At 47.2% G+C, this 24,584-nt stretch overlaps 1 protein-coding gene across 2 annotated transcripts; it reads left to right on the plus strand.

The window, feature by feature from the left end:
• Nucleotides 1-275: 275 nt before the first annotated feature.
• LOC141110577 (fish-egg lectin-like) lies at nt 276-21,732 on the plus strand. 2 transcript variants are annotated; one of them, XM_073601989.1, is made up of 4 exons: nt 276-884; nt 17,170-17,397; nt 20,634-20,967; nt 21,345-21,732. In XM_073601989.1, the coding sequence occupies exons 1-4, from the start codon at nt 770-772 to the stop codon at nt 21,490-21,492; spliced, it is 825 nt and encodes a 274-aa protein (XP_073458090.1). In that variant the 5' UTR covers nt 276-769; the 3' UTR covers nt 21,493-21,732. The 2 variants fall into 2 exon arrangements, with proteins under 2 accessions (XP_073458090.1, XP_073458091.1); XM_073601990.1 differs by lacking the exon at nt 276-884 and adding an exon at nt 15,895-16,015.
• Nucleotides 21,733-24,584: the final 2,852 nt, after the last annotated feature.

Below are 24,584 nucleotides of genomic sequence, written 5' to 3' on the forward strand. Positions count from 1 at the left end.
GGTTTGTTTTGGGGGGTCTGTACTAATGAAGGGGGATGGTTTGTCCTGAGGGGGGTCTGCACTAATGGAGGGGTGGTTTGTTCAGGGGGGGTCTGTACTAATGGAGGAGGGGTGGTTCTGTACTAATGTAGGGGGGTGGTTTGTTCTGGGGGGGTCTGTACTCATGGAGGGAGGATGGGTTGTCCTGAGGGGGGTCTGTACTAATGGAGGGGTGGTTGGTTTGTCCTGAGGGGGGTCTATACTGATAGAGGGGGGTGTTTTGTCCTGGGGGGGTCTATACTGAGGGAGGGGTTTATATTTAGTGGGGGGTCTGCACTGACGGAGGGGGGTCTATACTTAGTGGAGGGGGATCTGTACTGAGGGGCGACTATAGTTGGTGGAGGGGGGGTGTTACCATGTTTTACCGCACTGGGTGACACCCCTCTCCCTCTCCGCGCTGCTGTACTAGTGAGCGGCGCACTATGTTTCTTCCCCTCACCTTCATATCGGCCAGGGAAGAAAAAAAAAGGAGCAAAGAGGAGGATTGTGGGACATGTAGTCCAGAGGACTGGCAGCCCCACTGTAACACGGAAACTGCAGCCCACACAGCATGCTCAGCTGAATGGGGGAGAGAGAGCCAGGAGTCCGGGAAAGCTTTCAGGGAAGTACACCCAGGACTCCAGAGGGAGAGGACAGTGCTGAGGGAACACTATCAGAGAGAGAACCCCGCTGACCTGCGCCACATGAGGGAAAGCCACACAGCCTGGCACCATCCCTGGCGGAGAAAGGAATGGAGTCATTGCCAGAATACAGATCTGGGTGCTACTCAGCGAACTCGCCACAAGCAATTCTGAGTGAGCTGACTCCTGATCAGAGGAACCATTGTTGCTGTATCGCTGGGTCAGGTGAGAGGGCCCATCGGCCATTATCTACTAACGTCTATAGGAACTGCAGTCTCTGACCATCTCTTGTATCATGTCTGCAGTCTCTGATCATCTCCTGTATCATGTCTGCATTCTCTGACCATCTCCTGTATTATGTCTGCAGTCTCTGACCATCTCCTGTATTATATCTCCAGTCTCTGACCATCTCCTGTAGTATGTCTGCAGTCTCTGACCATCTCCTGTAGTATGTCTGCAGTCTCCGACCATCTCCTGTAATATGTCTGCAGTCTCTGATCATCTCCTGTACTATGTCTGCAGTCTCTGACCATCTCTTGTAACATGTCTGCAGTCTCTGATCATCTCTTGTATCATGTCCTCAGTCTCTGACCATCTCTTGTAACATGTCCTCAGTCTCTGACCATCTCTTGTAACATGTCCTCAGTCTCTGACCATCGCTTGTAACATGTCCTCAGTCTCTGACCATCGCTTGTAACATGTCCTCAGTCTCTGACCATCGCTTGTAACATGCCCTCAGTCTCTGACCATCCCTTGTAACATGTCTGCAGTCTCTGACCATCTCTTGTAGCATGTCTGCAGTCTCTGACCATCTCTTGTAGCATGTCTGCAGTCTCTGACCATCTCTTGTAGCATGTCTGCAGTCTCTGACCATCTCTTGTAACATATCTGCAGTCTCTGACCATCTCTTGTAACATGTCTGCAGTCTCTGACCATCTCTTGTAACATGTCTGCAGTCTCTGACCATCTCTTGTAACATGTCTGCAGTCTCTGACCATCTCTTGTAACATGTCTGCAGTCTCTGACCATCTCTTGTAACATGTCTGCAGTCTCTGACCATCTCTTGTAACATGTCTGCAGTCTCTGACCATCTCTTGTAACATGTCTGCAGTCTCTGACCATCTTCTGTATTATGTCTGCAGTCTCTGACCATCTCCTGTACTATGATTGTAGTCTCTGACCATCTCTTGTAACATGTCTGCAGTCTCTGACCATCTCTTGTAACATGTCTGCAGTCTCTGACCATCTCTTGTAACATGTCTGCAGTCTCTGACCATCTCTTGTAACATGTCTGCAGTCTCTGACCATCTTCTGTATTATGTCTGCAGTCTCTGACCATCTCCTGTACTATGATTGCAGTCTCTGAACGTCTCTTGTATCATGTCTACAGTCTCTGACCGTCTCCTGCATTATGTCTGGGGGCTCTTTCTAACAGACTCTCTAACAGACAGCCCTCTGTGTGCATCAGAGAGACTCCCCTCCAGGTCTCATTAGTGTACACTCTTCCTGTATTTTCTTTATTGTTAAAAGATCATGGGAGGACCCCAGGGTAATGCTTCTTAGGGGAGCGTCTCTGTGTTTGAGTCGTTGCCATAGTAACATTTGTAAAGGGGAGGAGTTGGTAAGATGACCACACTCACGTGGGGGCGGCAGAAATATTTCTGCACCCAGGCGTCTGTGACCCTAGGATCAGCCCTGGTCAACACCCCCCTCTCTGTTAGCCCACCCCCCTCTCTGTCAGCCCACTCCTCTGTGTCAGCCCACACCCTCTGTCAGCCCACCCCCCTGTCAGCACCCCCCTCTCTGTCAGCCCACCCCTCTGTCAGCACCCCCCTCTCTGTCAGCCCACCCCTCTGTCAGCACCCCCCCTCTGTCAGCACTCCCCTCTCTGTCATCCCACCCCCCTCTCTGTCATCCCACCCCCCTCTCTGTCAGCACTCCCCCCTCTCTGTCAGCACTCCCCCCTCTCTGTCAGCACTCCCCCCTCTCTGTCAGCACTCCCCCCTCTCTGTCAGCCCACCCCCCCTCTCTGTCAGCCCACCCCCCTCTCTGTCAGCCCATACCCTCTCTGTCAGCCCACCCCCCCAGTCAGCACCCCCCTCTGTCAGCACCCCCCTCTCAGTCAGCCCACCCCTCTGTCAGCACCCCCCTCTCTGTCAGCCCACCCCCTGACAGCACCCCCCCTCTGTCAGCACCCCCCTCTCTGTCAGCCCACCCCCCCGTCAGCACCCCCCTCTCTGTCAGCCCACCCCCCTCTGTCAGCACCCCCCTCTGTCAGCACCCCCCTCTCTGTCAGCACCCCCCTCTCTGTCAGCCCACCCCCCTGTCAGCACCCCCCTCTCTGTCAGCCCACCCCACTGTCAGCACCCCTTCTCTGTCAGCCCACCCCCCCCCTCTGTCAGCCCACCCCCCTGTCAGCACCCCCTCTCTGTCAGCCCACCCCCCTGTCAGCACCCCCCCTCTCTGTCAGCCCACCCCCCAGTTAACACCCCCCTCTCTGTCAGCCCACCCCCTGTCAGCACCCCCCTCTGTCAGCCCACCCCCTGTCAGCACCCCCCTCTCTGTCAGCCCACCCCCCAGTTAGCACCCCCCTCTCTGTCAGCCCACCCCCTGTCAGCACCCCCCTCTGTCAGCCCACCCCCTGTCAGCACCCCCCCTCTGTCAGCCCACCCCCCTGTCAGCACCCCCTCTCTGTCAGCCCACCCCCCTGTCAGCACCCCCCCTCTCTGTCAGCCCACCCCCCAGTTAGCACCCCCCTCTCTGTCAGCCCACCCCCTGTCAGCACCCCCCTCTGTCAGCCCACCCCCCTGTCAGCACCCCCCCTCTGTCAGCACCCCCCTCTCTGTCAGCCCCCCCCCTCTGTCAGCACCCCCCTCTCTGTCAGCCCACCCCCCCGTCAGCACCCCCCTCTCTGTCAGCCCACCCCCCTCTGTCAGCACCCCCCTCTCTGTCAGCACCCCCCTCTCTGTCAGCCCACCCCCCTGTCAGCACCCCCCTCTCTGTCAGCCCACCCCCCTGTCAGAACCCCCCCTCTCTGTCAGCCCACCCCCCTCTCTGTCAGCCCATATCCTCTCTGTAAGCACCCCCTCTCTGTCGGCCCATATCCTCTCTGTCAGCACCGCCCTCTCTGTCAGCCCACCCCCCTTGTCAGCACCCCCCTCTCTGTCAGCCCACCCCCCTGTCAGCACCCCCTCTCTGTCAGCCCACCCCCCTGTCAGCACCCCCCTCTCTGTCAGCCCACCCCCTCTCTGTCATCCCACACCCCTGTCAGCACCCCCCTCTCTGTCAGCACCCCCCTCTCTGTCAGCCCACCCCCCTCTGTCAGCACCCCCCTCTCTGTCAGCACCCCCCTCTCTGTCAGCACCCCCCTCTCTGTCAGCCCACCCCCCTGTCAGCACCCCCCTCTCTGTCAGCCCACCCCACTGTCAGCACCCCCTCTCTGTCAGCCCACCCCCCCTCTGTCAGCCCACCCCCCTGTCAGCACCCCCCTCTCTGTCAGCCCACCCCCCAGTTAACACCCCCCTCTCTGTCAGCCCACCCCCTGTCAGCACCCCCCTCTGTCAGCCCACCCCCTGTCAGCACCCCCCTCTCTGTCAGCCCACCCCCCAGTTAGCACCCCCCTCTCTGTCAGACCACCCCCTGTCAGCACCCCCCTCTGTCAGCCCACCCCCTGTCAGCACCCCCCCTCTGTCAGCCCACCCCCCTGTCAGCACCCCCCTCTCTGTCTGCCCACCACCCCCTGTCAGCACCCCCTCTCTGTCAGCCCACCCCCCTGTCAGCACCCCCTCTCTGTCAGCCCACCCCCCTGTCAGCACCCCCCTCTCTGTCAGCCCACCCCCCTCTCTGTCAGCCCATATCCTCTCTGTCAGCACCCCCCTCTCTGTCAACCCATATCCTCTCTGTCAGCACCGCCCTCTCTGTCACCCCACCCCCCTGTCAGCACCCCCCTCTCTGTCAGCCCACCCCCCAGTCAGCACCCCCCTTTCTGTCAGCCGACCCCCCTGTCAGCACCCCCCTCTCTGTCAGCCCACCCCCCAGTCAGCACCCCCCTCTCTGTCAGCCCACCCCCTGTCAGCACCCCCCCTCTGTCAGCCCACCCCCTGTCAGCACCCCCTCTCTGTCAGCCCACCCCCCTGTCAGCACCCCCTCCCTGTCAGCCCACCACCCCTGTCAGCACCCCCCTCTCTGTCAGCCCACCCCCCCAGTCAGCACTCCACTCTGTCAGCACCCCCTCACTGTCAGCACCCCCCTCTCTGTCAGCCCACCCCCCTGTCAGCACCCCCCTCTCTGTCAGCCCACCCCCTGTCAGCACCCCCCTCTCTGTCAGCACCCCCCCTCTCTGTCAGCCCATACCCTCTCTGTCAGTGCCCCCTCTCTGTCAGCCCACAACCCCTCTGTCAGCGCCCCCCTCTCTGTCAGCCCACCCCCTCCTCTGTCAGCGCCCCCCTCTCTGTCAGCGCCCCCCTCTCTGTCAGCATCCCCTACTCTGTCAGCCTACACCCTCTCTGTCATCCCACCCCCTCTCGGTCAGCCCTCCCCCTCTCTGTCAGCACCACCCTCCTCTGTGTCAGCACCCCCTCTCTCTCCTGCCTCCTCCTCTCTCACCTCCCTCCCCCCCAGGGGCGTAACTACCACCATAGCGACCCATGCGGGCGCTATGGGGCCCGCAGCCAAGTGGGGCCCAGTGAGGATGAGAGCACCGCCGGCACAGTCTCCCAGCCAGGGGAAGAGAGAGGAGAGTGTAAAAATGTGGTGAGGGTGTAAAAACCTTCTCTTCTCACAGACACGTGTTATGTCAACAGTGTCTTAGGCGTTTTGTTCCAAAGTTCAGTAGCCAGGCTGTCTTAAAACAAAGTGTGAGTTTATTTGGTCACACTTGGCAACAACTTGAAAATATATACAAAGTTAAATTCTTCTTACAGCTTGATGTAGTAAAACAAAAATAATAGGAACAAAATCTTGTATCAAGAGAGTTCAAGAGATGCATCAGCTCTGTCTGTTTCTTCTCTATGTCAGAGAGGTGTCTGCTCTAGCAGCTGTTTGTGACGTAGGCTGTGTATAGGCCTAATGTAAACAAAATGCCTTCTGTAGTATAAGGATGAGTGTGTCCTTCCTTGTATGTGTGAAAATAGTGAAGTCCTTCTGTGTGTGTGAGTGAAGGACATGTGTAGTGTGTTGTAGTGAAGAGTCACTCTGTTTTTATACTATTTCAAATCAACTAGTCAGCAGACTAAAGCCATAGCCATATACGGCAAGAACTAAAAATGAAATGATCATATTCGTGATTCTTCTAAATATTCTCTTTCCCATGAGCTAACACGTCTCTTAATCTTCTTGATTGTCAGTAACACACAGCAGATTCTTATAAAAAACTAAAGGTGAATGACCTTTCCAAATGGCCGAATTCTTGTAATGGATATCTTTTAAGCTACAGAAATGCAATTCTGTACCAAACCTTACAAATGCATATTAAACTATAATTGGATACATATAAACATATATTACTTCACACAAACTCAATCTAGCTAACTAATTAAATAACTATATCAAATAACTAACTATATTATGGATAATATATGTTTTTACCTTTAAAAAGATCTTTACAATAAAGTCTATGACAGATATACTGAGTATATTCTTATCTGTGAAACCACTGACCTACTGACCTCTAGTCATTAACTTTGCACATGCAGAACAACTGGTACAAAAAATGACACGCACACAACCTAGCTATTTCAAGATTTGTCTTATGCTGAGCTGAGTGAGCTTTTTCAAAGTCAAAGCTTAAAAGGGACCCAGACTGCATACTTACAGATCTTGATTATAAAGCCGAATTAATATAATTATTCTACAGAGAGGAAGAGACAAGCTGTGACCTGTGCCCAATACAGCGTTGCCTGTGCCCAATACAGCCTCACCTGTGCAGAGGAAGAGGAAAGCCACCTGGATCAGCAGAGAGCTGAATTGCCTGATGTAAGAGCTTTCATTAGAACTTCCAGTGTTCCGGGGGCTCACGTTACGTAGCTCCACCTCTTGGCCCGGCGCCTTTGATAGACAGAACGCCAATCCAATGCGGGACGTGTGACGTCATCAAAGGCGTCAGGCGAAGAGGTGGTGGCTATGTGACGATGAGCCCCGGGAAGACAGGAAATTCAAACAAAAGCTATTACAGCGGGCAATCCCGCTCTCTGCTGATCCGGGTGGCTTGCTTCTTCCTCTGCACAGGTGAGGCTGTATGGGGCACAAGCAGGCCAGGCTGTATTGGGCACAGGTCACGCTGTATGGGGCACAGGTCACGCTGTTTGGGGCACAGGTCACGCTGCATTGGGCACAGGTCACGCTGTATGGGGCACAGGTCACGCTGCATTGGGCACAGGTCACGCTGCATTGGGCACAGGTCACGCTGCATTGGGCACAGGTCAGGCTGTATGGGGCACAGGTCACGCTGTATGGGGTACAGGTCACACTGCATTGGGCACAGGTCATGCTGTATGGGGCACAGGTCATGCTGTATGGGGCACAGGTCACGCTGCATTGGGCACAGGTCATGCTGCATTGGGCACAGGTCACACTGCATGGGTCACAGGTCACGCTGCATTGGGCACAGGTCACACTGCATGGGTCACAGGTCACGCTGCATTGGGCACAGGTCACACTGCATGGCAGAGGCGGCTCTCTAATTAGGCAAAATAGGCGGTGGCCTCAGGCCTCGCAGTCATAGGGGCCTCGCACAGCTGGCTAGTTTACCTAGTTAGAGAGCCGCCTCATTCAGCAGCAGAGATCTCCGTCCTGAGTCCCCTCACTCTGCTACAGGGAGAGATAACAGACAGGCTGCGAGTGAGATGTGTGATCGGAGCTCACATACATCTCCGGATCACAGACAGGGAGAGCCGCTCAGCATAGCCTGTTCTGACAGATCTCCCCCCTCCCCCTGCTGCCCGCACAGCCAGACAGAAGATGAGAGAGAGCTTCTGCTCCTCCTCCTCCCGCCCTCTCCTCTTGTGTCTGCCCCGCCCACTCTCCTCGGCAGTGTTCTCTGTTCTGCCTCAGAGAAGGGGATGTGTGGGCGGGAAGATTCAAGCTGGAGCCCAGGAAAAGGAAAAGGGGAGTCTGATCCATCCATCCATCCAGTCCCTCCTGCCTCCCAGTGATGTAGGGATGTTCTTCCCTCCCTTATTCCTCCATCCCCCTCTCTTTCTTTCTTTCCATTCTTTTTGTCTCTTTCTTTCTCTTTCCTTCATTCTTTCCCCATGCCCCTCTCTTTCTTTCTTTTTCTTTCCTTCTTTCTTTCATTCCATCTTTTCTCTTTCTTTCTTTCTTTCTTTCTTTCTTTCTTTCTTTCTTTCTTTCTTTCTTTCTTTCTTTCTTTCTTTCCTTCAATATCTCTTTCCTTCTCTTTCTTTCCTTCCATCTTTCTTTCTTTCTTTCTTTCTTTCTTTCTTTCTTTCTTTCTTTCTTTCTTTCTTTCTTTCTTTCTTTCTTTCTTTCTTTCTTTCTTTCTTTCTTCTTTCTTTCTCTTTCTTTCCTTCCATCTTTCTTTCTCTTTCATTCCTTTCCATCTTTCTTTCTCGTTCTTTCCTTCCATCTTTCTTTCCTTCCATATCTCTTTCTTTCTCTTTCTTTCCTTCCCATCTTTCTTTCTTTCTTTCCATCTTTCTTTCTTTCTTTCTTTCTTTCTTTCTTTCTTTCTTTCTTTCCATCTTTTTCTTTCTTTCTTTCTTTCTTTCTTTCCATCTTTTTCTTTCTTTCCATCTTTTTCTTTCTTTCTTTCTTTCTTTCTTTCTTTCTTTCTTTCTTTCTTTCTTTCTTTCTTTCTTTCTTTCTTTCTTTCTTTCTTTCTTTCTTTCTTTCTTTCTTTCTTTCTTTCTTTCTTTCTTTCTTTCTTTCTTTCTTTCTTTCTTTCTTTCTTTCTTTCTTTCTTTCTTTCTTTCTTTCTTTCTTTCTTTCTTTCTTTCTTTCTTTCTTTCTTTCTTTCTCCACCCATCCCCCTTTATTTCTCTCTTTTTGACAGCCTACCAGAATAGGTAGGATCTGTGCAGTGCTGTGCAGCTCTGCTTGAGGAAAATATATCTTTATTATGCCCACTTACCTACCCCCTGTACTGTCCACTCCCCCTATACTGTACCCTCTTAATACAGTTCATAATACAGTGGGGCCTCATGTCTAAGTTTTGCCTAAGGCCTCACAAAGTCTAGAGCCGCCTCTGCTGCATGGGGCACAGGTCACACTGCATGGGGCACAGGTCACGCTGCATGGGGCACAGGTCACACTGCATGGGGCACAGGTCACGCTGCATTGGGCACAGGTCACGCTATATGTGGCACAGGTCACGCTGCATTGACACTGTGGGGGGGGCTGTTTGCAGGGGGGCCCCATACAACATTTTGCTATGGGGCCCTGCTATTTCTAGTTACGCCCCTGCTCCCCCCCACCTCTTTTCCCCCCTCAGGGGGTGGAGGCCCCATGATTCCTAACAGCAGCCCTGTGAGTGAGTGTACCAGTTCAAATGTGTCCTGCCTACACAGTGAGCACAGCGATGCAGCATCTGCCTCTACTGTGCCTTCTCCCCAAGCCCCCCACACAATGGAAGGAAGGAAAATGGCACTACAGAAGAGCAGCTTTGCTACGCCCCCAAACTCCAGCTCCCACACTTCCTGACTCTAAACGGCTCTCGGTAAGGCAGTCTAATGGGGGTCTTTAGGGGCAGGGGACACTGATGGGGGGGGGAGGGGTCACTGATCTATTAGAGATATCTAAGGGGGTTGCTGATATAAGGGGACTCTGAGCTAATGTAGAGGGGGTGCTGACTGCTGGGGACTAGGGATGAGCCGAACACCCCCCTGTTCGGTTCGCACCAGAACATGCGAACAGGAAAAAAGTTCGTTCGAACATGCGAACACCGTTAAAGTCTATGGGACACGAACATGAATAATCAAAAGTGCTAATTTTAAAGGCTTATATGAAAGTTATTGTCATAAAAAGTGTTTGGGGACCTGGGTCCTGCCCCAGGGGACATGGATCAATGCAAAAAAAAGTTTTAAAAACGGCCGTTTTTTCAGGAGCAGTGATTTTAATAATGCTTAAAGTCAAACAATAAAAGTGTAATATCCCTTTAAATTTCGTACCTGGGGGGTGTCTATAGTATGCCTGTAAAGGGGCGCATGTTTCCTGTGTTTAGAACAGTCTGACAGCAAAATGACATTTTGAAGGAAAAAACTCATTTAAAACTACTCGCGGCTATTGCATTGCCGACAATACACATAGAAGTTCATTGATAAAAACGGCATGGGAATTCCCCAAAGGGGAACCCCGAACCAAAATTAAAAAAAAAAAATGACGTGGGAGTCCTCCTAAATTCCAAACCAGGCCCTTCAGGTCTGGTATGGATATTAAGGGGAACCCCGGCCAAAATTTAAAAAAAAAATGACGTGGGGTTCCCCCTAAATTCCATACCAGACCCTTCAGGTCTGGTATGGATTTTAAGGGGAACCCCGCGCCAAAAAAAAAAAAAAAAACGGCGTGGGGTCCCCCCAAAAATCCATACCAGACCCTTATCCGAGCACGCAACCTGGCAGGCCGCAGGAAAAGAGGGGGGGACGAGAGTGCGGCCCCCCCTCCCTCCTGAACCGTACCAGGCCACATGCCCTCAACATTGGGAGGGTGCTTTGGGGTAGCCCCCCAAAACACCTTGTCCCCATGTTGATGAGGACAAGGGCCTCATCCCCACAACCCTGGCCGGTGGTTGTGGGGGTCTGCGGGCGGGGGGCTTATCGGAATCTGGAAGCCCCCTTTAACAAGGTGACCCCCAGATCCCGGCCCCCCCCCTGTGTGAAATGGTAAGGGGGTACATAAGTACCCCTACCATTTCACGAAGAAAGTGTCAAAAATGTTAAAAATGACAAGAGACAGTTTTTGACAATTCCTTTATTTAAATGCTTCTTCTTTCTTCTATCTTCCTTCATCTTCTGGTTCTTCTGGTTCTTCTGGCTCTTCTGGTTCTTCCTCCGGCGTTCTCGTCCAGCATCTCCTCCGCGGCGTCTTCTGTCTTCTTCTCCTCGGGCCGCTCTGCACCCATGGCATGGGGGGGAGGCTCCCGCTCTTCTCTTCTTCTTTTCTTCTCTTCTTCTCTTCTTCTTTTCTTCTTTTCTTCTCCGGGCCGCTCCGCAATCCATGCTGGCATGCAGGGAGGCTCCCGCTGTGTGACGGCGCTCCTCGTCTGACAGTTCTTAAATAACGGGGGGGCGGGGCCACCCGGTGACCCCGCCCCCCTCTGACGCACGGTGACTTGACGGGACTTCCCTGTGGCATTCCCCGTGACGTCACAGGGAAGTCCCGTCAAGTCACCGTGCGTCAGAGGGGGGTGGGGTCACCGGGTGGCCCCGCCCCCCCCGTTATTTAAGAACTGTCAGACGAGGAGCGCCGTCACACAGCGGGAGCCTCCCTGCATGCCAGCATGGATTGCGGAGCGGCCTGGAGAAGAAAAGAAGAAAAGAAGAAGAGAAGAAGAGAAGAAAAGAAGAAGAGAAGAGCGGGAGCCTCCCCCCCATGCCATGGGTGCGGAGCGGCCCGAGGAGAAGAAGATAGAAGACGCCGCGGAGGAGATGCTGGACGAGAACGCCGGAGGAAGAACCAGAAGAGCCAGAAGAACCAGAAGAACCAGAAGATGAAGGAAGATAGAAGAAAGAAGAAGCATTTAAATAAAGGAATTGTCAAAAACTGTCTCTTGTCATTTTTAACATTTTTGACACTTTTTTCGTGAAATGGTAGGGGTACTTATGTACCCCCTTACCATTTCACACGGGGGGGGGGCCGGGATCTGGGGGTCACCTTGTTAAAGGGGGCTTCCAGATTCCGATAAGCCCTCCGCCCGCAGACCCCCACAACCACCGGCCAGGGTTGTGGGGATGAGGCCCTTGTCCTCATCAACATGGGGACAAGGTGTTTTGGGGGGCTACCCCAAAGCACCCTCCCAATGTTGAGGGCATGTGGCCTGGTACGGTTCAGGAGGGAGGGGGGGCCGCACTCTCGTCCCCCCCTCTTTTCCTGCGGCCTGCCAGGTTGCGTGCTCGGATAAGGGTCTGGTATGGATTTTTGGGGGGACCCCACGCCGTTTTTTTTTTTTTTTGGCGCGGGGTTCCCCTTAAAATCCATACCAGACCTGAAGGGTCTGGTATGGAATTTAGGGGGAACCCCACGTCATTTTTTTTTTTAAATTTTGGCCGGGGTTCCCCTTAATATCCATACCAGACCTGAAGGGCCTGGTATGGAATTTAGGGGGACTCCCACGTCATTTTTTTTTTTTTAATTTTGGTTCGGGGTTCCCCTTTGGGGAATTCCCATGCCGTTTTTATCAATGAACTTCTATGTGTATTGTCGGCAATGCAATAGCCGCGAGTAGTTTTAAATGAGTTTTTTCCTTCAAAATGTCATTTTGCTGTCAGACTGTTCTAAACACAGGAAACATGCGCCCCTTTACAGGCACACTATAGACACCCCCCAGGTACGAAATTTAAAGGGATATTACACTTTTATTGATTGACTTTAAGCATTATTAAAATCACTGCTCCTGAAAAAACGGCCGTTTTTAAAACTTTTTTTTGCATTGATCCATGTCCCCTGGGGCAGGACCCAGGTCCCCAAACACTTTTTATGACAATAACTTGCATATTAGCCTTTAAAATTAGCACTTTTGATTTCTCCCACAGACTTTTAAAGGGTGTTCCGCGGCATTCGAATTTGCCGCGAACACCCCAAATTGTTCGCTGTTCGTGAACTTGCGAACAGCCAATGTTCGAGTCGAACATGAGTTCGACTCGAACTCGAAGCTCATCCCTACTGGTGACCCATTAGATCAGCAGTCAGCACCCGCCATTAGATCAGCACCCCCACCCCCCCTCCCTAGAGACCTCTACTAAATAACTCTCCTTATATCAGCACCCACATTAGATCAGTTTGTCCTTATATTACCTCCCCCTCCCTCTCCTCAGAGAAATCCATTATATTACAATCCCCTTATATCAGCACCCCCCTTAGAGACTGATGGTTTGTCTCTAAAGAGTATCAGATATAGGGGACTCTGATCTAAAAAAACAAATAAAAAACACCTAGAATAAAACTAAAACTCCTCGAAAAAAACTATGCAAAAATAAATTAAAATGCAGTGCAACCTCCCCCTATAATTATAATTGATTTAAAATAATTAATTTAAATGTGAACAAATAATTGTGAATGATGGTGGAAACCCCCAAGGGTAATCCAAGTATTAATACACTCCAATCTTATTTAAACATATACTGTGCAATCGCCACACACATATAATAGTGTATGAGTAGAGGTGTAAATCCATTCCAAAATGTGTTTTGCTAATATCCGAAAAAGGAAATTGGATATTAGCACATTTTGGAATGAATTGGAGGTTTACACCTCTATTCATACATTATTATATGTGTATGGAGATTGCACGGTATATGTATAAATAAGATTGGAGTGTATTAGTACTTGGATTATCCTTGGGGGTTTCCACCATCATTTACAACTATTTTTTCATATATGAATATAATTATAGGGGGAGGTTGTGCTTCATTTTTTCCATTTTAATTTTTTTGGGTCTCTAGGAGGAGCACTGATATAAGGGGACTCTGATCTAATGGGGGTCCTCTATGGGGGGCCCCTAAATTATATGGGGGTAACACTGACCCCTGTATTATGGGGGGGTAACACTCACCAATAAAGCGTCCTGCATTATTGCTCTCCTTAGTGCACCCAAAGGTGTCCCAGGTCTTTTCAATCCTATAGTGTATATTAATTTAAATGTGAAAAAAGAATTGTGAATGATGGTGAAAACCGCAAAGGATAAAGTATTAATACACTCCAATCTTATTTAAACATATACTGTGCAGTCGCCTTACACATATAATAATGTATGAATAGAGGTTTAAATCCATTCCAAAATGTGTTGTGCTAATATTTGCCATGCAGCTTTTTTTCCAAAATTTTTTGCCATGCACCTCTAAAGTGTACAGGTTTGGCTTAAAGAAAAGGGGGCAACCCTATCCTGCAGTGAAGAGAAAGGGAGAGAAAATAGGTCAGACAGCAGCGGCGGCAGCCGAAATTTACCTGTGTGATTCGGCCGTTGCGGCGCCGCCCACTGCACTGACTGACAGGCAGAGTGATATGCCACCTGGCCTGAGGAAAGCAGAAGGAGATCAGGAGAACGCGACGCCTCCTTCTCCCTCAACCTCAGAGTCACGCTGAATAACGGCCATGGTGGCTGTGACTGGGAGTGGGACAGAACGAAGATTTAAAAAAAAAAAGGTGTCACTCTCTCATTGTGTTTCTCGCTCTCCTTCTCTCGCTTTCTCTCTTTCTCCCTTCTCTCCTTCTCTCTCTCTTCTTCTCTGTCTCTATTCTCTCTCTTCTCTCTTTTGACGGGCACAGTGGCTTCATTTCACGGGGCACAGTGGTTGCAATTGATGGGGCACAGTGGTTGCAATTGATGGGTACAGTGGCTGCATTTGACAGGCACAGTGGCTGCAATTGATGATTTGACTGCCCCTTGGCTAATTTTAAAAAAATAAACTTAGGCTTTAAGGGGGCAAGGGCAGGTAGGTCAGTGCATGTCAGGTAGGTCAGTGTGGGTCAGTGTATGTCAGATAGGTAGGTCAGTGTATGTCAGATAGGTAGGTCAGTGTGTGTCAGTGTATGTCAGATAGGTAGGTCAGTGTGTGTCAGGTAGGTCAGATAGGTAGGCCAGTGTGTGTCAGGTAGGTCAGATAGGTAGGTCAGTGTGTGTAAGGTAGGTAGGTCAGTGTATGTCAGGCAGGTCAGTGTATCAAGTAGGTCAGTGTGTGTCAGATAGGTAGGTCAGTGTATGTCAGATAGGTAGGTCAGTGTGTGTCAGGTAGGTCAGTGTGTATCAGGTAGATTAGTGCATGTCAGGTATGTCATGTAGGTCAGTGTATGCCAGCCAGGCAGGTCAGTGCGTGTCAGGTAGGTCAGTGTATGTCATGTAGGTCAGTGTGTGTCAGCCAGGTAGGTCAGTGTATGTCAGATAGGTAGGTCAGTGTGTGTCAAGTAGGTCAGTGTATGTCAGATAGGTAGGTCAGTGTATGTTATGTAGGTCAGTGTATGTCAGGTAGGTCAGTGCATGTCAGGTAGGTCAGTGCATGTCAGGTAGGTCAATGTATGTCAGGTAGGTCAGTGTGTGTCAGGTAGGTCAGTGTATGTCAGGTAGGTAACACTCCCCTCCATACAACCCCACTGTCTGCCGCACCATCACCCCCCCTGGTGCTGTGCTCTGACTTCGGGCTGAAGCCCCTGGTCTTTTTGCTACATAGCAACGCCCCTGTATATATATATATATATATATATATATATATATATATATATATATATATATATATATATATATATATATATATATATATATACAGTGGGGACGGAAAGTATTCAGACCCCCTTAAATTTTTCACTCTTTGTTGTATTGCAGCCATTTGCTAAAATCATTTAAGTTCATTTTTTTCCTCATTAATGTACACACAGCACCCCATATTGACAGAAAAACACAGAATTGTTGACATTTTTGCAGATTTATTAAAAAAGAAAAACGACCCCAAACACACCTCCAAGACAACCACTGCCTTGCTAAAGAAGCTGAGTGTAAAGGTGATGGACTGGCCAAGCATGTCTCCAGACCTAAACCCTATTGAGCATCTGTGGAGCATCCTCAAATGGAAGGTAGAGGAGCGCAAAGTCTCCAACATCCACCAGCTCCGTCATCGAGGAGTGGAAGAGGACTCCAGTGGCAACCTGTGAAGCTCTGGTGAACTCCATGCCCAAGAGGGTTAAGGCAGTCCTGGAAAATAATGGTCGCCACACAAAATATTGACACTTTGGGCCCAATTTGGACATTTTCACTTAGGGGTGTACTCACTTTTGTTGCCAGTAGTTTAGACATTAATGGCTGTGTTGAGTTATTTTAACAACAAATTTACACTGTTATACAAGCTGTACACTCACTAATTTACATTGTAGCAAAGTGTAATTTCTTCAGTGTTGTCACATGAAAAGGTATAATAAAATATTTACAAAAATGTGAGGGGTGTACTCACTTTTGTGACATACTGTACATTTAGTTTAACAAAAACATTTACACCATAAAAAAACACTCACTGTATGTTAGTTTTATTAAATTCCTTCAGTCAGGCAATGATAGACCAGCTTCCCATGATAGGTGGAGTCCAGGCATTATATATATAGAACAAACTCTCCCAGCTCTCCACCTGCATTCTCACCTGCCAAGATGTTGTTTGCTGTGAGCCTCCTCCTGCTGTGTACTGGAATCTCTGCTTCTGAAGGTAAGACTTCTCTCCCTTCTTATCTAGCAGAATTTGGTATTAAGCATCTTGGAATGGGAAAACTAATTTAAGTGATTTCTGATTGGTTGCCTTGGGTTACTGTACATCATGGCACTTTGCACTGATATTACATAAGCCTGCAAATCGAATGCGTCTATTCTAGTTCATGTTTCTCTTAAAGGGCAAGTCATTCCAAAAGAGAGGTTTCAGTTTTTCACAAATGCTGGATACTTAATAACCCCATGGGCATTTTTGGCTCTTGCATGTTCAGAATGTGAGATATCTACACTGCCTTTCATAAAGTCGCTGTGCTTGTATTCAGGTCTCACTATTCTTTGTGCAGCGTCCAAAGTTTTAGCCAGTTATTCATTTTTTTGCTCATCCCGGCATCTACATGCTTCACACTACAGACACACACAGATGTGGACGGATTTTAAGTGGTATCCGAGCCCCGAGCCTTACGCTCCATTCACACCTTAGCCGCGATTCTGCCCGCGATTCCAAACCGCGGGACGCGCTTGCAATGCCATTACTTCTTAATGGCACCCCACTTGTGCCGTGATTGACGTGCAATAAATCGCGCTGCAATCGCGGCAAATTGCAACACGTGGCACTTGTTGCTCAAAAAGGAGCAGGAGCATATTCATTGTGTGATTGGGGGTGCCATTAAGAAGTAAGAGGCATCCCATGATTTGCTGCAATTTGGAATTGCGGACAGGATCGCAATGATTCTGCCCCCGCAATTCGAATCGCCTAGATGTGAATGGAGCCTTATTCAACTCCTCAGTGACCACCATAAATGAGAAAAAATTGGTGTTGGTTGGCTGATCTAGCTGTAATTTACTGATAATATAAATAGCTATTTTTTTTTCCATTGTGCTGTAACACCGCGGTGCATCTTCTCAGTTTGCTAACGTGCGTTGATGAGCCCTGCCCCGCTGATAATGCTGACATGCACAATAATATGACTAAGTCCTTGGCATAAAACAAATTATGGTAAATGTAAGCATTTGAAAATTGTATATTTTTAAATATTGAAAAAAAAAAGTTTTTTTTGCAATCGTTTTTGTACTGTATATTATATATATATATATGTATAAATATTCTATTATGCATGTACAGTATAGGCATTATATGATTTTTCTTGAATTCAGATTTGCAGTGCAAATCAATCCCAGGAAAACTGAGACAGATTGATGCCGGTGCTGGTGGAGTGTTCGGTGTGAACAGTAATGATGACATTTATCAATGGGTAGACAATAACTGGAAGAACATTCCTGGAAAGCTCATCCATGTTTCTGTTGGACCTGCTGGAATTTGGGGTGTGAACAGAGCTAACAACATCTTTAAGATCCAGGACAATAAGTGGGTGTCTGTATCAGGTAAAAATAAAATACACTTTGATATATTACACACCAAATATGAACATATATAATACATATTTATATCATCCACACAATATTGAGAAATCACTGTGTATGGTAAGAGACATTTAAATTTACCACTTTACCACCTCATTTACAAACTGACATTCTAGAGTAGTCTCCAGGCACCCCATTCTAAAATATACAAAGCATTCTAATAGCTTTACATAGAGCATCAACATCCACACACTTAGGACACCCAACGTTTGTTTTATTCTTCCAAATCAAATACACTTTTGCACACTGGCACTGACCAGTGTTGCCAACCCCCCGAAGTGAAATTTACTGGCAGAACGTCAACATTTACAAACGGTGCCCATTTTTTACTGACAAAAAAAAACCATGAAATTTACTGGCAGATCCACATTTTTTACTGACACTGCAAAAAAAGTACCTAAAATTACTGTTTTTAGTGCTAAACATTGCAAATATTATAATTTGAACTATAAACACATAGCTAGTGCTATTAGCAATGTGTTTAAGTTAAACAAAAGTCAAAAAATATATTTCTCAATTTACATGAAGGTCAGGTTACTATAACCCGGCCAGCAGAGAGTTCTCCCTTACATCAGAGTCTGCAGGATGGTGACCAGAGACCACCTTCCGCAGTGTGAATACACTAAGGTAAGGGGGGGGATTACTAATATAGGGGGGAAACCTTTATATCAGTGCCCCCTTACATTATTGTATTTACTTCCGCCTTACATCAGTGACCCCCCCAGACTGGCCTGGCGGCGCTGTCACTGACCTCCTCTCAGGTGCACCCAGCAGGGCTCAGCCAGATGGGTCCAGCTTGGTGGCTATTCTATAGCCTCCTCTCCACAGTCCACACGTGTCTGTCTCTTCCCGTAACCCCCATCCCGGCAGCGCTCCCACTCTTGAATCCTTTCTAGGATCCCCTCAAAGACTGCAGACATGATAAGAGACAAGAGATGGTCAGAGACTGCGGACATACTACAGGAGAAGGACAGAGGCTGCGGACATACTACAGAAGGTGGACAGAGGCTGCGGACATACTACAAGAGGTGGACAGAGGCTGCGGACATACTACAAGAGGTGGACAGAGGCTGCGGACATACTACAAGAGGTGGACAGAGGCTGCGGACATACTACAAGAGGTGGACAGAGGCTGCGGACATACTACAAGAGGTGGACAGAGGCTGCGGACATACTACAAGAGGTGGACAGAGGCTGCGGACATACTACAAGAGGTGGACAGAGGCTGCGGACATACTACAAGAGGTGGACAGAGGCTGCGGACATACTACAAGAGGTGGACAGAGGCTGCGGACATACTACAAGAGGTGGACAGAGGCTGCGGACATACTACAAGAGGTGGACAGAGGCTGCGGACATACTACAAGAGGTGGACAGAGGCTGCGGACATACTACAAGAGGTGGACAGAGGCTGCGGACATACTACAAGAGGTGGACAGAGGCTGCGGACATACTACAAGAGGTGGACAGAGGCTGCGGACATACTACAGGAGGTGGACAGAGGCTGCGGACATACTACAGGAGGTGGACAGAGGCTGCGGACATACTGCAGGAGGGGGACAGAGGCTGCGGACATACTACAGGAGGTGGACAGAGGCTGCGGACATACTACAGGAGGGGGACAGAGGCTGCGGACATACTACAGGAGGGGGACAGAGGCTGCGGACATACTACAGGAGGGGGACAGAGGCTGAGGACATACTACAAGAGGTGGACAAAGACTGCGGACAGGACACATCCTCACAGCAGCCTCCTCCCCTGTCCACCATCATATTACTTCTCCAGTCCACATCAGATTCATCAGTGTGCTGTGTCCTCCTCCTGTACCCCTTTCACCTCTGCCCTGACCTGTGGAGAGGTGAAAGGGGTACAGGAGGAGGACACAGCACACTGATGAATCTGATGTGGACTGGAGAAGTAATATGATGGTGAATAGAGCACATCAGTCTCTGTCCCCTGCATATGCCATGCATTCACCATCATATTACTTCTTCCGGCTCCAGTCCCAGTAATGTCCTCCTTTAGATCCCAATCCCTTCTCCCCCACAGCTTCTCTCTCCGTACCTCCTGTGTGTGCAGCCAGCCAAGTCATGCACTGCATGACAGGACAGAGTCGCCTGGCTCAGCTCAGCTGTCAGCTTGCCTTGCCGCCGCGGCCGCGCTCGATCGATTCGAAAATGGCGCCGGGCGGCGGTATTACGTTACTGCGCATGCGCCGCCCGGCCGAGCGCGTACGAGCTTTCCCGAGCCCGGCCGGCTTCGGAACGGCGCATGCGCAGTTGCGTGGCCGGCTCGCGGCCATCATTTTTACGGGCACCGGTGCCCGTAACGGGCATTCACGGGCACCCCGAAAAACGGGTCGTTTTTACGGGCTGCCTGTAAATCTACGGGCGGTTGGCAACACTGGCACTGACTAGTATGCCAATGTTTCTCTTCTTTATTGTTTTTTTCTCTATCAATCAGCTAATGTGACTCCAGCGGTGAAGGAGAGGGGCAGAAGAGATTTAAACAAGGATGCTGTGAGGACAACCGACATCCTCCTTATCAACTGATGATGTTGTTGTCTGTTAGGATGCCGGCGGCCAGAAGGTCGTAATAGTGCACAATTAAATGGCTTTATGTAACTAAAAGGCAGGCTTGATCCACACGCTGGCTTGTATACAATTTTTGGGCATTTTTTAGGCATTTTGCCAAGGCACCACAGGGTGCCTGGGCACCCTGGGTGAAAAAGGCTGGTCTATAGTGTGTGAGTGCACATTGATAGCATTACCTTATAAGGTTTTTTGTTTTTTTGCTTGGTGTTATTGGTGCTTATGTTTTTGTTTTTTTTCTTAATCATATGTGTAAACAGAGGTCTTAGATAGCAGCGCATGAGGCACACACTTACATTTTTAGTCCTGGAAAGTTTGGATGGACATTTTCCTACTACAAGGAAAAATGACTGCCCTGCTGTGGCAACTTTGTGTTCCCCAGGCTGTTGGGACATGTCATTGGCCTTGAGGTGGCACAGAACATTTTGCATAGTTGTTGCCTGTTCTGTAAAAAGAAGGAAACTTGGCCACTATATTTTAATTAATAATGAGATCTATGTTACTACATAGGAGTGTTCCAATCCCATTTAACTATTGTTTTGATCTTCTCTCTTGTGTTACACTTAATTTAATGGGTCAATGTTGTGTTTTGTGTTTTTTCAACAGGGCTTTTGAAGCAGGTAGATGCTGGTGGTAATAAGTTCTTGGGTGGAGTGAATTCACAGGACAACATTTACTGCTTGAGACAGAGTTGCACAGTTTCAGAATCTTCTGCTGTATCCTGGACACAACTGGAAGGGGGACTGAAATATTACAGCTGTGGTCCACTGGGCTGCTGGGGAGTCAACAGCGCCGACAATATTTACTTCCGCTACAATGTCAGCCCAACAGCCTGCCAGGGAACCAAATGGCAGCAGATTGAAGGTGCTCTGGAGATGATAGAGGTTGGCACAGATGGTTCCGTGTACGGTGTCAACTCAGCAGGCAACGTGTACAGAAGGTATTTTTTGTTTAACTATGCATGCAGTAGTATTAAGGCAATGTGAAAAAAAAACTGGCAATTTGGTAATGAACTATTAATTGTGAATGTTGAGGATGAGCCAGTTAGACAAATACATACAATTCAGCAACTGCACAATTATGTTAGCAACTTTTTGCTCCCTTTTCAACTGAGATGGTGCTTTCTGAACCCTCAGCATAGGCATTAAATGATACATCCAGTGACCATAGTTTTTATATATCCTTCATTTGTCAGTCTGGAAAGCTTATCCCAGTAATGCCAATGATAGCCAGGTATCCTTCAAAATTTCCTTAGAGGAAACGCTATTTTTAATATTACTTTTTATGTTGTATAACTGAGAAAAATTTTTGTTTTAGGGATGGAATCGGTGCCAAAACCCCAACTGGAACATCCTGGACCCAGTTGGACTTCTGCGCCACATTCAAACACGTCACTTATGACAACGACTATCTGTGGCTTATCACCCCAACTGATGACATCATGCAATGTTCAGTCAAAGCCTGATTTGGCCATAACACAAGACCAAGCAGGGTACTCTATAGTGTGATCTGAGCCTAGGTGATTCCATGGACTGCTCTCTTCGTCTACTCATCTCTGTCAATTGGTATTTGGGTATTCTTGTATTTCTGCAATGTTTTGCATTGCCAATAAAATAGTTTAATGCTAGCTAGGGCTTCCAGTCCATCACACATTTGTATCTTGTTTCAAAAATATTTCTGAGCAAATAAACTTTTTTCTCTAAAATTGTGTCCTTTGTGATTGTCAGGGAAATATTGCTAAAAAAACCCCATTTATCTTGTTTTATCTCAGTCAGTGATATTGAATTAGCTGGTCTGGGAGGGATCAAAAGAATGGTGTATCAGGTCCTCCACGCAGCCACAGACCATGAGGCTAATTTACTATAGGAGATGAGAATCTTCACTCAATAACTTTTACCTTTATTTACTTTGAATATGCAGTCATGTATGTATAAATACAATAAAGAGGACTTTGCTTTTTACATGGTTAGATAATTGAAGATTCTCAACTCCTTTAGGAAATCGACATCAGTGTATTTTGAAATGCTCACAGCAGAGTAAGTAATGTAGATATGGCCAGATTTCTTAAATTAGTTTTAAACCCTTACATATACCCGGTGAAGTTACTGGCCTCAGGTCATACACAGAAATGAAACAAAAATTCAAAATACATTATTTGTACCTGTTTATCTGCAACCCTCACTTCTTTACAGCCATATCCATGTGAACCGAGCCTAAGGAGCATTCTTCCCACTGACCACCAATGTAAGGGGGTCATTTGACATGTTTCATGGTTCTTCCATTTGACATATGAAAAACTACTAATTCATGTTATTTTGGGTTTGCATGACCTGCCCTGAAAAATTAAACTTAAATAAACAGTCTGGTGGTTGAGTATTATATTAGACTTTCCTGATTCTAGAATAAACATTTATTTAATGTATCTATCTAGAGAGACTGTGTTGATGATGCTTTTCATGGTGTATTGATGTCTCATGTCTTACATAGTTTTGGTAAAGGAAACCTGTACTGAAAAAAGTACAGCCTTCTGAGCTCCTTCTGAAAATAAGAGATGTCCAACTGTCTGTGGCCTTGTCATATTCTCAGTTATTGACACCGAACAAGCATCTAGCAAATGATGATAGAATGAAGTCAGTGACTAAGAAAGTATAGACATTGGACCAACATGACAGCCTAACATACTGGCACCTTCAGAGTTCAGCATCTCCTATATTTCACCTTTATAAGATTTAACCCACCTAAAGAAAAGAAAAAGAATAGAAGAGAACATCAAAACATCACGGTACCTCACTATCAACTTTCTCGAAGCTGGGTACCTAATTTCCTAAAAATGGTTCATGCATAGTACAGTCGCACATAATTGTGGGATTTCAAGCAGCTTGCTTTCCCCGAGGCAGTGATGAGGCACAGTAACATCACTGGTAAGGATTAGCTTGGGTTTAGTCTGAACTTGGGTTTGGACTGAACTCAGAAAAAATGTCACTCCCGTCAAAAGCCACCCACTCAACTGTGGCCAGGGTATTCCCCGCCACAGAGCTATGCACACACATAGAGGCGAGGGTGCTCATGACCTCATCGACTTTATATGATGACATGTCCATCTTAGGTCAATTTTATTGACCTAATATCAGGCATAGGAGACAATCTGTTGGACTGTAAACATAGAAAAATGTTCCAGCCTGGTTTACCTTCCAGACATAATTGGAACTTTTAAATCCATCAGGAATTTGGCTTTACATGACTGGAATTAAGTTATTCACACATTTTTTTCAGTAAAAATTCTCTTAATAACAATTTTTTTCCATACTGGGGCCAATTTGCTAAACATTGCTAACATTCCCAAATTTCTCACAATTTCAAATCTGACCATACACCAGTAGAATTTCATTAGAAAAGTTTTATGTTCATTCACTTTTATAATGGTTCAAGGGGTCAAATCAACGGTCAACGGACTATAGCGACAAGTAAATTCAAAGGAGTTTTTTTTTTAAATGTAATTTAGGACATAAGACATAAAAAGGCCCTTAGTGTCACTATAAATTTCAACGAAATTGCAATGCCATCTCTCGCATTAAAAATAATAGTGCTTATACACGCCTCCTTATAAGAAAAAAGACAAATAGCAAATGGCAAAAGTATTTATATATATATATATATATATATATATATATATATATATATATATTTAGAATCTAATAATATATAACATGAGTATAAAAAGGTTATGGCATTCCCATTCTTGGAACAAAATCTGTTACTACTTGGCTAACTAACTTTTATCAATTTTCGCATTTATCACTTTAATAGCCCTTGGAAAAAAGCTAGCCCTTAATCTATTTATCCTCACCTACAGTAACTTTGAACTATTTCATTTCTGGAAAATTGTACATATTGTAATTAAACCATAAATATAACATCTGGAGTTCAAATAGCAGGTCTGGACAAAATGTTAGGGCTTTCAAATGAAATTGGTTGACTCAATCGGGTGGAATTTCTAAAGGCATATTGACTGCATTTCTGAACATTCTTTCTTGTCATCACTTGGAAGTATTTACTAAAGGCAAATAGACATTTAGAAAATTAATCGACTCCCATGGTTTGGCGTGTAAATTGCCATAAACCCTCATAAAGAAATAAGAAGAAGAACCTCAAAATGGGATTTTTAAGGCAATTTGACAAAAAAATAAGTAGAAAAAATAATAAAAAATATATGATTTTATTAATACACAAAAAATCATAAAATTCTTAAGAACCAAAAGAGAAACATATATACATATATTTTGAATAATATTATACACTGGTTGACAGAAATGGCAGAATCCTACTAAAATCATGAAACCATCCAAACAGATGACAAAAGATGGTAAGTAGTGGAAAAGTCCAACGCATTCCGAAAAGTGCATACAATATAATCTTCATCAGGGACTGTAACCACCTTGAAAATGTAAAATACAATATTGTATTTTAAGAAAAAAATTAAAATAAAACTGCGCTAAGAAATAAAAGATAGAAATGTAGCGTGAACTATGACTATAGAAGCAGCAATTCAAAATATAT

Source organism: Aquarana catesbeiana, linkage group LG10, assembly GCF_042186555.1.
Source record: "Aquarana catesbeiana isolate 2022-GZ linkage group LG10, ASM4218655v1, whole genome shotgun sequence".
Classification (NCBI taxonomy): Eukaryota; Metazoa; Chordata; class Amphibia; order Anura; family Ranidae; genus Aquarana; species Aquarana catesbeiana.